Source organism: Solanum stenotomum, chromosome 4 (genome assembly GCF_019186545.1).
Source record: "Solanum stenotomum isolate F172 chromosome 4, ASM1918654v1, whole genome shotgun sequence".
In the NCBI taxonomy this organism is placed as follows: domain Eukaryota; kingdom Viridiplantae; phylum Streptophyta; class Magnoliopsida; order Solanales; family Solanaceae; genus Solanum; species Solanum stenotomum.
Window position 1 is genome coordinate 60,767,585 of NC_064285.1, and position 14,672 is coordinate 60,782,256.

Consider the following 14,672-nt stretch of genomic DNA (forward strand, 5'->3'; position numbering starts at 1 on the left):
AAAACTAAGCATAAAATTTCTGGAGTAGGGGTAACTTGGTTGGCGGTATATTGCAGAATACGCAGGAAGCTTCTGTTGAGAAGATGAAACACGAGTGGAAAACTGTTGTTGTGGTTGAAAATAGGTAGAAACGTTCTGCTAGTAAACTGTTCGTGAGAAGAATTGCCTGAACTTGAGTTGTGATCTGATGTAGGTAATTTCTTTTAAAGATTTCCTCTTACCATTTGAAGATATGAACATTGATCCAACTTTTAATACTTCACTGCCTTTATTACAACGAAGAAATTGCTCAAATGATATATAAGTTCAACGTGGATATTAGTTAATCTCATCTTACAAACCCCCTACATCCAGAAAAAGAGTATCATATCTAGTGCTTCCTCGGTGTCATATTGTGGTTTCTAGAAATGGATAGTCAGTATAGCCAGCAACAGGATCAGAAGTATAGAATGTTTCCCTGTAATACTTGTTGAGAGGTACATCAAGCTCAAATCTCCTTGGTAAATCCGGATTAGCTATGAACATACGTCCATATGCAACAAGATCAGCTCGGTCTTCAAGCACAGTTTTGTTTCCATCTCCTCTATCATAACCACCAGCTACAATAAAAGTACCTTTAAATGCCTTCCTCATGAGTATAAGGCTTTCAGGACATTCAACTTTTTCCCTAAGTGTTTTCATTCTTGGCTCAACCATGTGGCAATATGCAATGCCATACTTATTCAAGGATTCAGCCATGTAAAGTCCCAAAGCACTTGGATTTGAGTCTCCTGAATCCATGTAATCAGCAAATGGGGAAAGTCTTATTCCGACTCTGTCAGCTCCTATCTCATTTACAACTGCTTCAACTATTTCAAGTGCAAATCTACAACGATTCTCTAAAGACCCTCCATATTGGTCAGTTCGATCATTGACTTGGTCTTTCATAAACTGGTCGATTAGATAGCCATGAGCTCCATGGATCTCAACCCCATCAAAACCTATAATTAAACAGATTCACATAAGCAAACTTAGTTTTGAGTAAAGGTTCTAATTTGAAGGCGGTGCTGATCTGAAAGAATAGGAGAAGATATTCAAAGCACACTCTTAAAATACATAATAAATTTACATATTTGACAAAAGTTAACCTCTTCCCACATAGTAAATAAGTCCCAGAATATGCGCGTGCTTTTCATTCTTAGCTTTTAAACTCATGATCCATTTTAGCACTTGCTGACTTTGTTTTCTTTTTGTCTTTGGTTTCATCTAATGCATATGGTAAATATGGAAGGAAGATTGTCTAATCCACAGAATTAAACAACTTTCCTTCATAATAGAGAACATGTCTAGTAAGTTTTACCAGTTTCAATAGCATTTCTAGCAGCAAGCCAAAAATCGTTAACAATTTGAGGAATTTCGTCTGTTCTCAACCGCTGTGGTGGTGGAAATTGTGCAACATCCCGGACATCAGAACAATTTAAAGGTTTTGATGGCTTGTCTGTGCAGGAGATAGGAGCTTGTCCATTGGGTTGAAAATCTGTGGTAAGAGTCGGTTAAGAAGTTGGAAGCATCAAATGTGAGTATATAAAGCGAGTAATTAACTACCTTTGCTAGAAACCCTCCATGTATGCCAAAGTTGGCAAAAAAAGATTCCTCCTTTGGCATGGACTGCACTTACAACTGGTTTCTAGGCCTCAACTTGCTCGTATGTCCATATACCAGATGTATCTTTTTACCCATGGGCAGTGTCAGAAATTCCACAGCCTTCTGCTATAAGAAGACCTCCTTTTGTAGTTCTTTGGGAGTAATAAAGGATAGCATGTGGTTGTGGAACATTGCCATATGATCTTTGCCTTGTTAANGTAAATCCGGATTAGCTATGAACATACGTCCATATGCAACAAGATCAGCTCGGTCTTCAAGCACAGCTTTGTTTCCATCTCCTCTATCGTAACCACCAGCTACAATAAAAGTACCTTTAAATGCCTTCCTCATGGGTATAAGGCTTTCAGGACATTCAACTTTTTCCCCAAGTGTTTTCATTCTTGGCTCAACCATGTGGCAATATGCAATGCCATACTTATTCAAGGATTCAGCCATGTAAAGTCCCAAAGCACTTGGATTTGAGTCTCCTGAATCCATGTAATCAGCAAATGGGGAAAGCCTTATTCCGACTCTGTCAGCTCCTATCTCATTTACAACTGCTTCAACTATTTCAAGTGCAAATCTACAACGGTTTTCTAAAGACCCTCCATATTGGTCAGTTCGATCATTGACTTGGTCTTTCATAAACTGGTCGATTAGATAGCCATGAGCTCCATGGATCTCAACCCCATCAAAACCTACAATTGAACAGATTCACATAAGCAAACTTAGTTTTGAGTAAAGGTTCTAATTTGAAGGCGGTGCTGATCTGAAAGAACAGGAGAAGATATTCAAAGCACACTCTTAAAATACATAATAAATTTACATATTTGACAAAAGTTAACCCCTTCCCACATAGTAAATAAGTCCCAGAATATGCGTGTGCTTTTCATTCTTAGCTTTCAAACTCATGATCCATTTTAGCACTTGCTGACTTTGTTTTCTTTTTGTCTTTGGTTTCATCTAATACATATGGTAAATATGGAAGGAAGATTTTCTAGTCCACAGTTTCAGACAGAATTAAACAACTTTCCTTCATAATAGAGAGCATGTCTAGTAAGTTTTACCAGTTTCAATAGCATTTCTAGCAGCAAGCCGAAAATCGTTAACAATTTGAGGAATTTCATCTGTTCTCAACCGCCGTGGTGGTGGAAATTGTGCAAATTTTGATGGCTTGTCTGTGCAGGAGATAGGAGCTTGTCCATTGGGTTGAAAATCTGTGGTAAGAGTCGGTTAAGAAGTTGGAAGCATCAAATGTGAGTATATAAAGTGAGTTAGTTAACTACCTTTGCTAGAAACCCTCCCTGTATGCCAAAGTTGGCAAAAAAAGATTCCTCCTTTGGCATGGACTGCACTTACAACTGGTTTCCAGGCCTCAACTTGCTCGTATGTCCATATACCAGATGTATCTTTGTACCCATGGGCAGTGTCAGAAATTCCACAGCCTTCTGCTATTAGAAGACCTCCTTTTGTAGTTCTTTGGGAGAAATAAAGGATAGCATGTGGTTGTGGAACATTGCCATATGATCTTTGCCTTGTTAACGGCGCCAACACAACTCTGGAAAACATATCAAGTCTTATAATAACATTTTATTCATTCTTACCTAATGGAGTTAAACGATCCATCAATCAAAAAGAAGGGCTTAAAATTATAAGATGGACGAGAAATTTGATATAGTTGTCAAAATACTCTGCTCATCAACAGTTTGAATACATTAGGAATATCATCTAAGCACCAAAACAAAAAGAGACAAACACAAGCTCAACGTTAACTTGATGGAAGAAAGTTCATCTCGATTAATTCCAATTGGAATTCAAGTTTTTTTTTTTCATCTAGTATATTGCGGACATCAATTTGTGAAGTAATTGCTTCTAAGTATCACATGGGAATCTTTTAATTTGCACAAATAAGAAAACAATGAAAATAAGAAAGAGCAACCAAAACAGTAACTGAACATTCATCAATTCAAAACACACACAAAAAAAAACCATATGGGGTAGAAAATACCTATGAGAAAGCTGAAAGTTTCCCATTTCATAAGGGCTCAGTAGAGGGATGTGTCGTTTCCCTTCACCTGATTTGTTTTCCATTTTGGACTTTTTGGTGAGAGTAGTCTTTTTCTATTTATGCAGCTATGACAGATAAGAGCTATACATATTTATAGGAAAGGAGAAAGTATAGTATAAGGGAGTGGATCATGTGCTTAGATTCATTGCTTTCTTTTTTAATAATATTATAGATTCGGTATACAATAAATTACAAAATTTTGGTATTTTATTTTTTACAAAAAATATTTAAAAAATTGATATTCAGTGGCGGTTCTAGAATTTTAAGGTTGTGGTGCTCTGAAAGTGGCGGAGCGGATCTAGAATTTTAAGGTCGTGATGCTTTGAAAGTGGCGGAGTCAAAAATGTAAAAAAGACATGTTAACAGTGAGATTCAAACTCAGGCTCAACAACACTAAAAGAGCCTTAAACACCCACTCAAGAGCCAATAGATCAGTCAAATCATTTGTTCATTGGGTGCTCTATGTTAATTTTATACAAATACCACTTAATTTCTACATAAATATCATATATATATATATATATATAAAAGAGAACCCTGAGTCCGCCTACGTGGCGCCACCACAAACCAGAATTTCTTTTTAATTTATTTATTTCCAAAACTAGTCTTCTCCTTTCATGAAAAGTTGTGATAATTACGAAAAGTTGTGACTTTTATTGAAAAATTATGACATTGATTAAAAGTTGTGACTTTTATGAAAAATTATGACATTGATTAAAAGTTGTGACTTTTATGAAAAATTATGACTTTTATGAAGAGTTGCAACTTTTATGAAAGGTTGTAACATTTATGAAAGGTTGTGACATTTCCGAAGAGTTATAACTTTTCCAAAGAATTGTGACCTTTCCGGTAAGGCACAATAAGAATTTGTTCACACTACCCTTTGCTGTCTATAAATAGAGGGGTTTCCTCTCATTTTAAAACAACGAAAATTTTGAACTTCTTCTTCTTCTTTTGCACAATTAAATATTTGATTTTGAACTTCTTCTTCTTCTTCTTCTTCACAATTAAATAGTTGTGTACTTTGCTCCTGTTGAGTGGCTCACTGACACTATTGTTTTTGGATCCGGCTCTTCTCCATTTCTCTTCTCTCCATTTTCTCCAAGTTTTAGTTTGGATTGGAGACACATGTCATAGTTTAAAATTAATGGTTGAGATCTAATTTATTAAAGCAAAGTCCTAACCATAGTTATTTACTTCTATATATTTGCTTCTTAAATATTTTTGCAATCCAACAATTCTAGATTTACATTATATTTTTTCTAAATATATTTAAAAGAATTTCTTTTCTTAATTACTTGAGTAATTTTTTGCTGATTTTTTCCTTTTTGTTTTCTAACGTTTGCCATTTCTCAAATAATATTTGCCAAATTAAAAATTAAAAATTGTGAACTGATGTTTTTTTTTAATTTTAGAAGTAAAATAAATAGTCACTCAACTTTAAATTCTTTCTTATTCCCTAAATGGAGTCCATATTGCTCTATAGACACTGTAGCTCTTAATATTCTATTAGAATAATAAAAACGTTTAACTGTATTATAATTTTTTTCAAAAAAGTAAAAATATTTAGTAAAAGTTTTAAATATGTATGCAGGGCAGTAAAAAAAAGTTTTAAATATATTTAGTGAAAATATAATTGATTGCAAAAATATTGAAGAAGTAAATATATGGAAGTAAATAACTATAGTTAGGACTCTACTTTAATCAATTAGATCTCAACCATTAATTCTAAACTATGACATGTGTCTCCAATCCAAGCTAGAACTTGGGAAAAATGGAGAAGAGCCGGATTTATTGTTTTTATAACATTAAACTAGTGAATAAAATAGTTTCATCCTGAGAGGATCTATTTCTATAAACCTCGGGTACCAGAGGGTAATTATTTTCTTAAGCAGACACTGTGCATTCAGTTGGCTCGATTTTTTCTTTCTATTTCATTTTATTGTTAATCCTGGTATATATTTTTTACAGTCATAATTCAAGCTTATGATATTAATTGTTGTTTTTCAGTACATTTTTAAACTTTATTGTTTATGTTTTTGTAAAGTTATTGTTATAAGTATTTTTTTAGTACAGACTCTATGTAAATCCAACTATTGTAGATTCACAAATAATTTTTTACAGAATACATTTATTTACAACAATCTCCAAAGAAATCTTTTCTTCTCCAAGAGATCAAGCGTAAGAATTTATATGATTTTTGTTGTTGTCATAATAATGTTAATATTAACGGGAGTAAAAAAAAAATAGAAAGTCAAATGATAGAATTAAAACTAGCAATTAATTACAATTACATGATACACAATAATGATTAATCTCTCACACCAAAGTACTTTTTAAAACTTTTTTCCTATTATCCCTTACTTCTCTTTCATCCTTTTCAAAGATCCTTAGTGTTTTATTTGTGCACAACTTCAATTCCAAAACACTATCATAACTATATTACATACGAAATTTGGATTTTTGAAGATTGCATTTTAATTTTAAAATACATAATGACTACATATTACTTATTGGTATATCATATGATTATAAAACGTTTTCTCTTGATAAACACATTAGTTATACACATATATTATTAAAAAATATTTAATATTTTGAAAGTAATTGATAAGTTATACTAACGAAATTGGCAAGGAAGAAAATTGAGAAAAATATTTATTTGACTCTCTAATTAAAGACAGTAAGTAACTATGAATATATATGATAAAAATAAACTAACCATTGTAAAATTTCAAAAGCAAATTAATGAATCTGTAAAATGAAATTATGTAAAGTGTAAACTAGGAGAAAATAGTGTTATGATTTGTAATTTTGCCTTTTCTTTTAATAAAACAAATGGTAAACTACAATTGAATAACCTATGTACTCTTAAAAACATATTTATATAAAATTACTATAACATTAAAATATAAGAAAAGTTCTATTCTAATTTTTTTAATGAAGAATGTTCTCTATTTACTAGTATATATATATTTCAAGACACGGTTAATGGGTGCTCGAGCATTCGGCGGACTCCATGTGGATCCGCCCCTTACAATATTATACATTTAATATGTAATATTATACAAAATTATACTTAAGAGATATTTCACGCCCATAAATAATAATATCCAATATTATACGAAACGAACATCATTTTCTTCTTTGAATTCAAATGTCAGATTCATTTAAAAGCACATAAAAAAACTACATCAAATCACATTAACACATATTTAGGCTCATTCATATGTAATTGATCTTTTGCAACAATACTCAATCAAACAAAGCTAATTTGTAGAATTTTCAAATTTTGAACCTTCTAGCTTTAACAATGATTGTCTATGACTTCAACAAAATGTCAATAACACTTCATAATAACTCCAATAAAGGAGATGAAGGAATGACTTAATATGTAAATTTCTCCAAAAGCAATTGTCATTACCAATTACTCAAATTATATATAAATATGAGACCATTTCATTTCAAACAAGCAAAGTAAATAAATAAATTAATTATCATGCTACCACCACAAATATTACATATGTAACTGTTTATTTTATTTAATGTGGAGGTCGTTATAATAATTGAGAAATATAATATTGTTTAGTTAATTGTTGCATCCTTTTTTACGTGGCTACCTATTTTAGACTTATTTATATCTTGATTATTATCATTAACCCACATTACTATTCTTATATTTATTTTATTCCCTTTTCTATTTTTATTCTTTCATTATTGAATATTCTAAAGGCCACTAAACGATCAAACCCTTTGCATTACGTAAAATCTATAATTGGTAAAAAGAAAAAGGAAAGCAGACACAATTGAATGGATGTGGAAGAAGAATGCATATGAGATAACTGAAAGTTTTTCATTTTAGGGAAAAATGATAAATATATCCCCTGAATTATCGTAAATGGTATGCAGATACCCTGTGTCATATTTTTGGTACCCCTGCCGTCTAAAAACTAGAACATATATACCATTTATACTAACGGACATACATGTGTCATAATCTTACCCACCGACTCGATATTTATTAAATATCTGATCGACGCATAAGATTGCGTCACATGTCCCTATTTACTCTTCCGTTAGAGAGAGCATATATGCTCTAGTTTTTTATCGACAGGGATACTGATATCCCAAAAGTATAACGCAAAGTACATGCATACCACCCCCATTTAGGATTAATTACTTGAGTGGATCCTTTTTAAAAAATAATTACTTATTTTAGATATACTCTTTAATTATTACCATTTATAGCAATATAAAATAATACTATATATTTTATTATATTTTTCTCTCTCTCGCCTCTTTCTCTTTTTTTCTCTATCATTTTTTAAATTTTTCTCTCTTGGTCGCTCCTTTCTTTTTGTTGCTCTTTCTCTCTTACTTTCTTTTTGTTGTTTTTTTCTTTTTTGCTTTCTTTTTGCTGCTCTTTCTCTCTCTTTCTGTTGCTTTTTTTTCCTTTTGTTTCTCTCTCTACTTTCTTCATAGAGTAGTGAATGATTCATAGAATGAATAAAATTTGTATCAATAATTAATTAATTAAATTAATAATTTAATCATAACAAATGAAGTGACATAACAAATTGCAAAATGAATTAAACTTGAATTAAAAATGTATTACACACATATTAATGTTGAATTAAAAATATATTACACACAATGATCTATAGAGTAAATTAAACATGTATTAATAATGAATTAAACAAGTAATCCAATAGTAACAAATAAATAAAAAAATTACAAAATAAATTAAATTGCTTTAAAATTGTAGTACACAATATTAAAGTTGAATTAAAAGAGAGAATTAAGAATGAATGAAAAACGTAACTAACAAAAGACAAGACAACGATCTATAAACTGGATTAAACTCATATTATTCCTGAATAAAACTTATATCATATGTATCTTAAAAATTATCTTTGCTTTTATCACTAAGAAAATGAGCGATGGTTGTAATATGTATTAAAAATGTATTGTGCATATCTTATAAATGTATTATTAGTGTGTTACCTAAATTATTCTTGTTGATATCCGTAAAAAATGAGTAAAGTGTGCAATACGTATTATAAATGTATTATTCATGAATAAAACATGTATTATATGTGTCTTATAAATTACTTTTGGTTTGTATCACTAAGAATGTGAGTGATGTTTGCAATATGTATTAAAAATGTATTGTGCATGTATTATAAATATATTATAAGTGTGTTACCTAAATTATTTTAGCTGATATCATTAAAAAGGGAGTGAATTTTGCAATATGTGTTATAAATGTAGGATGTATTGTTCATGATTTTAATACAATTTTAATACAATTACGAAACATATCTAATACAACTTTAATACAAATGCGATATAGTTCCGTAAACTTCATCCTTTTCAAGCTTCAATCCAATATTTTTCCTAAAGCAATTCTAAACTTAACCAAACCCTCTTAAAATTGAGATATAAACTCCAAACGATATTTTCAACTATTTGTAGGAACAACCTATCAAAACTAATCGCAAACGAAAGAGAAGTCAACGATTCGTAGACTGAATAAAACTTGTATCAATAATTAATTAGACAAGTAATCTAATTGTAACAAATGAAGAAACATAATAAACTGTCAAATGAATTAAACTTGAATAAAAAAATGTATTACACGCATATTAAAGTTGAATTAGAAGCGAATTAAACATGAATGCAAAATGTAGCAAACAAAAGAGCATTATGTGATTTGTAAACTGATAAAACTTGTTTCAATAATGAATTAAATTAAAGAAGTAATTCAATCATAACAAATCAACCAATAAACTGCAAAATGAATTAACTTGTATTAAAAGTGCATACACAAATATTAAAGTTGAATTAAGCATGGATAAAAAATGTAACAAATGAAACACCAGACAATGATCTATAAAGTGAATTAAACTTATATTACTAATGAATTAAACAAGTAATCTAACAGTAACAAATAATAAACTACAAAATGAATTAAATTTGCATTAAAAATGAATTATACAATATTAAAGTTGAATTAGAAGAGAAAATTAACAATAAATGAAAAATGTAACTAACGAAAGACAAGACAATAATCTATAGACTGAATTAAACTTGTATTATTCATGAATAAAACATGTATTATATGTGTGTTATAAATTATTTTAGTTTGTATCACTAAGAACATGAGTGATGTTTGCAATATGTATTACAAATGTATTGTGCATATGTTATAAATGTATTACAAGTGTGTTATTTAAATTATTTTGGTTGGTTGATATCACTAAAAAGGAGTGAAGTTTGTAATATGTATTATAAATGTATTGTTCGTGATTTTAATACAATCTTAATACAATTATGAAATATATCTTATACCACTTTAATACAATCGTAATACCGTTCCATAAACTTCACCTTTTTCGAGTTTTAATCTAATATTTCTCCTAAAATCAATTATAAACTTAACCAAATCCTCTTAAAATTGGGATATAAACTCCAAACGGCATTTTCAACTATTTGTAGGAACAACCTATCCAAACTAAGGTCTCAAGTTCAAAACTCCTTGCCAGCGAAAGCAAGGGGTTTGCCTTCTGGGTCGAGCTCATCAAACCAGGTTTGCCTAGTGCGAGTTACCTCTCCTATGCGGTTTGCAAGCTATTGCATAGGAGCGGGAGTTTTACCCAAAGGGTAGCGGCTGGGGGTTTCCCTTGTCATAAAAAAAAAAAAAACTAAACACAAATTCGTAAAATTCAAATAATGAATTCAAAATTTGAATCTTTATAATGACCATCAATGGTGAACTCTTGTTTTTATAATTTTAAAGATTTGAAATTTCTATTTGAGAACATGATATTGTACAATTTTTTGATTTTTCTATTCCTCTTCTCGTCGTGTTTTTGGATAAAAATAGTGAAATATGGGCAAAAACTGATTTAAAAACAGTTATTTGAATGAATTTTTTTTTAAAAAAAGAATTAAAAAAAAAGAGGAAGAGAAAGAATGACACAGAAAGAGACGACAAAGAAGAAGAAAAATAAAAAAAGAAGAGGAGGAAGAGAAAAAGGGCAGAGAAAGAGGCGAAGGAAGATAAACAGTACAATTTTTTAATTCTAAAAAAATGTTATATTTAGTTAGAAAAATTATATTACCATAGATGGTAAATATTTTTGTAATATTGCATATTTATGTGATTTACCCTACCATTTACGATAGTTTGAAGATATATATATATATTTTTCCCTTCATTTTATAAGGGGTCAGTAGAAGGATGTGTTGTTTCCCTTGAGCAAATTTGTTTTCCATTTTGGGATTTTTCTTGTTTTCTGTGACGGTACAACTTATACCACAGATAAGAGATTAAGGACTCGTTTGGTAGGTGGTATTAAATAGAATAGTCCTTGGATTAAAATTTAATCCATCTAATACATTATTTGGTTACATTATTTTATTTAATTCATGAATTGCTTATACATTATATATGGTCTTATTTTATCCCTAGTAAATGGAGGGATAACTAATCCAAGGTTTGTTAAACCTTGGATAAGACCCCTAAATGACAAAATTATCCCTTTATTCATTTTCCTAAATTTCTTTTGTAATTTAATTTTCTTTTTATTTATATTGAAATAATTATAAATGTTCTTTTTAATTCTCCAAATTCGTTTAGTGTAATTTAATGATTACATTAATATCTTTTTATTCAATGTAGTTCGTCGATTGACCACTTGGACTATTTTTTTTAATAAGCTTTAGCTATTGAACAATATAAGTAGTCTTAAATCTATGTTAAGTTTAAGATATACCTGACCAACAAAAAAAGTGGTACATCATACCTCAAATTTTATTTGTATATATATATATATATATATATATGTATTTAGCTTAACTAGTTAAATGAAATAGAAAATTCTAAAAAAAAAAATTGTCCCACAACAACTTTGATTAATTATTATCCGGGTAAGGGACTTTGGTATAAAATTGTATAAGTATATTTTTAGATCTTCATTTTTGATAAGTTTAAACTCTTTTGTCAACATCCGGTTGCCATATACAATAATTATACATGTTAAAATTTGTAAAAATAAATAAATAAAGATTTAGCTTTTTTTTTACTATGAATTTTATTCAACTGTTGCGTAGTATTAAATTCTTGTTATTAATTATGCACAAAAAAGAAAAAAAATTGTTTCAATTTATATAACACTCTTTTTCTTTGTTGTTATTTTCTAAATTTTTTTTACTGTAGTGTTATGGTCCGGTTATCTACCTTGACTCAATTACATGAAATAAACAATCTCATAATAACACAAGGGTATAATAGATTTTTTTTTTTTTTTTGTAGAGTTTTAAATCAAACACAAGATTAAGTGGGAAACAATGAACCAAACACTTGACAAAAAATAATCCCTGCATTACTAATCCCTGCGTTACTAATTCCTGCATTACTAATCCCTGCGTTATCAATGTTTGTACCAAACAACCCCTAAGAGGTATGGATATTTATTGGAAAGGATGATTGGTGTGGAGCCACACAAATGGTCCACATCCCTTATTTTTCTTTCTCCATCTACCATCTCAGCCGCCCTAAAATGAAGCATCTTACTCCCTTTTCTTCTTTACATTTATTGCTCTTCTTTTTTAAAAACCGTCTGTATTTTTTTATGAGCTCAATGACCCGATATTTAATTTTTTAAGGAAAATTATCATATATCATATATTACTATAAATGAGAAATATTATTGTAAGTGAAAAAAAAAAGTTAAAAGTTAAATTACGATTTTACTTCTACTATAAATTAAAATGTTATAAAAATATTTAACTATTTAATTTAAATATTAAATTGTATCGTTTTAATAAAACTGTTAATGACTTTTGCACTTCCTTAGATTAAACTCATTTAAATTGATACATGAATCAATTCACATTAATAATCAGTTTCTCTTTTTCTGTAAAAATCAAGAGTATTTGAAGAGTTTTTCCATTAAATAAATTTGATATGGACTAAAATCATTAAACTAATTTAATGCAAATTAATTTTATCTATTCAAAGATCATCCTAGCTACTCCTATAAAATGCCTAGCATGGTCTTCATGTAAATGATAAGAGGAGGATGAGAGATTATCATGCAAAAAACTAATCTTGCTCATTATTTTGTATGTGCAGTAATTTCCTTTTGTTTTTATCCGCTCCTTGTCCAGTCTAAATATTTTATATGTGTTTTTTTTTTTTTTTATATTTTAATTTACTTTCTTATGATTTTGTTTTTCTATTGAAATATCTTGTGTCCTACATGAAGAAATCAGTGATATACAATTCATGTTCTACCAATTATTGATGAAAGATTAATTAATTAATTTGATATGTTTATTTGGCTCTCGATATGACTTTTTTTTTTAAATAAAAGAATCCATATCCTAAAATAAAATGGGCCACCGAATTGGAGATAAATGATGGATCATAGTATGTGATTTTGAGGTTGCCTTTTTGTTTAACTTTTCGTTTATATGTATAATCTATTGACCTTATTAGTCTATTATTCATGTGTTGAAACATTCATTCCTCAAATTGACCATATATAATTATATATTATATACCTAGAATAAGTCATTTTGAAAAGTTTGTGTTGCTCAATTTATATTAACTATTCAAACGTCTATCTACTATGATGAGAAGCTATTTTTTGTTGATGTAAAATTTTAACTATGGCTGGAAAATTGTCAAACTCCAGTCTCCAGATTATTTGTTGGATCCATAAGTAGTTAAGTAGTAATTGTCCAAATTAGAATGTCTACTTTTGACTTAGAAATATTATTTATGAGAATGTGATGCATTCTTTTGCCTGATTATTGAATGTTAATTATTACTCATACCTATAATTTTTTAATATCAAATGGTTTAATCTTTTGTATATATTATAATTACTTATTAAAAGTGAAAACTCGAAAAATTATCATTTTGCCCTTACACTAAATCAAATACCTAATTAATAAAATATTATAAATCATTAACGTACACATTAGAGATTCAATAAATGTAAGATTAAAAAAAAAAACGAGATCTGCATTTGAATAGTAATTGTCCATTACTATTCAAAATTAAAAGTTGAATATGAAGAGTCATTCTCCACTATTATGTAATTGAGCGTAGCAACAATACTCACTCAAACGAAGCTTATTTGCAGGAATTTGATTTTCAAATTTTGAAGCTTTGTGATTCAACAATGGTTGCCTACGGTTTCAACAAAATGTCAATAGTACTTCATAGTAACTCCAATAAAGGAGATAAATGAATGACTTAATATGTAAGGGGTCATTTAGTAGATTGTATTATCAAAAATAATGTAGGTATTAATTATGTGTATTAATAATACCTTGTTTGTTATAGTACTTTTATTATGCTATGCATAACTAATGCTTTCCGATGTTATACTTTTTTTTATGCTATGCATAACTAATGCTTTCTGATGTTGTACCTTTTTTATGCTATGTATAACTAATGTTTTTTTTTTTGGTTATATACTCTATACTAATACTATGAATTTCTAGGTATTAGTAACGCAAGGAATTTAATGCATGCATTAACATGTTTAAATACTCCACTATCCCAAAAAGGCCTAACCCATCAGTGACCCCTTAAAGTTGGCACGACGTTTCACTTAGGCACGTCAAGTGGTCAATGTTCATTTTAGACACCTCATGTACGGTCTTGCTATGTCATTTTGACACTTTTTGCTTACATGTCTTAGTGAGTGTAATACACTCGTTGAGTGCGCGTGAAAGACCTTTTTAGTCATTTTTTTTATTTTTTTTCTTCTTCTTTCCCATTATCAACCACCATTTCTGCAAACTTAAATATCCAACTTGTTGAATAAAAATAATTATAGTAAAATGATGGAAAATGATGGAAACTATTTTAGAAATTTAGGAATAGACCCATTTCAAAATTTAAATATTAAATTATTAATGAGATTCTTTCATAAAAGAATTTAATATTTACTGAGAAGCA

At 29.2% G+C, this 14,672-nt stretch overlaps 2 protein-coding genes across 5 annotated transcripts in view; one reads left to right on the forward strand and one right to left on the reverse strand.

The window, feature by feature from the left end:
- LOC125862923 (probable protein phosphatase 2C 55) overlaps positions 1-14,672 on the forward strand; it is a 217,629-nt gene that overhangs the window by 105,108 nt on the left and 97,849 nt on the right. The window lies entirely within an intron of this gene.
- On the reverse strand, positions 373-3,757 carry LOC125862924 (12-oxophytodienoate reductase 1-like). Of its 4 annotated transcripts, XM_049543046.1 has the most exons (5): positions 3,632-3,748; positions 2,910-3,181; positions 2,691-2,840; positions 1,956-2,321; positions 373-614 (listed from the first exon to the last, which is right to left on the reverse strand). In XM_049543046.1, exons 1-5 carry the CDS (start codon positions 3,712-3,714, stop codon positions 388-390), a joined length of 1,098 nt encoding a protein of 365 aa, XP_049399003.1. In that variant the 5' UTR covers positions 3,715-3,748; the 3' UTR covers positions 373-387. The 4 variants fall into 4 exon arrangements, with proteins under 4 accessions (XP_049399003.1, XP_049399002.1, XP_049399005.1 ...); XM_049543045.1 differs by lacking the exons at positions 1,956-2,321; positions 2,691-2,840 and adding an exon at positions 1,340-1,516 and having other exon boundaries at positions 373-980; positions 3,632-3,757; XM_049543048.1 differs by lacking the exon at positions 2,691-2,840.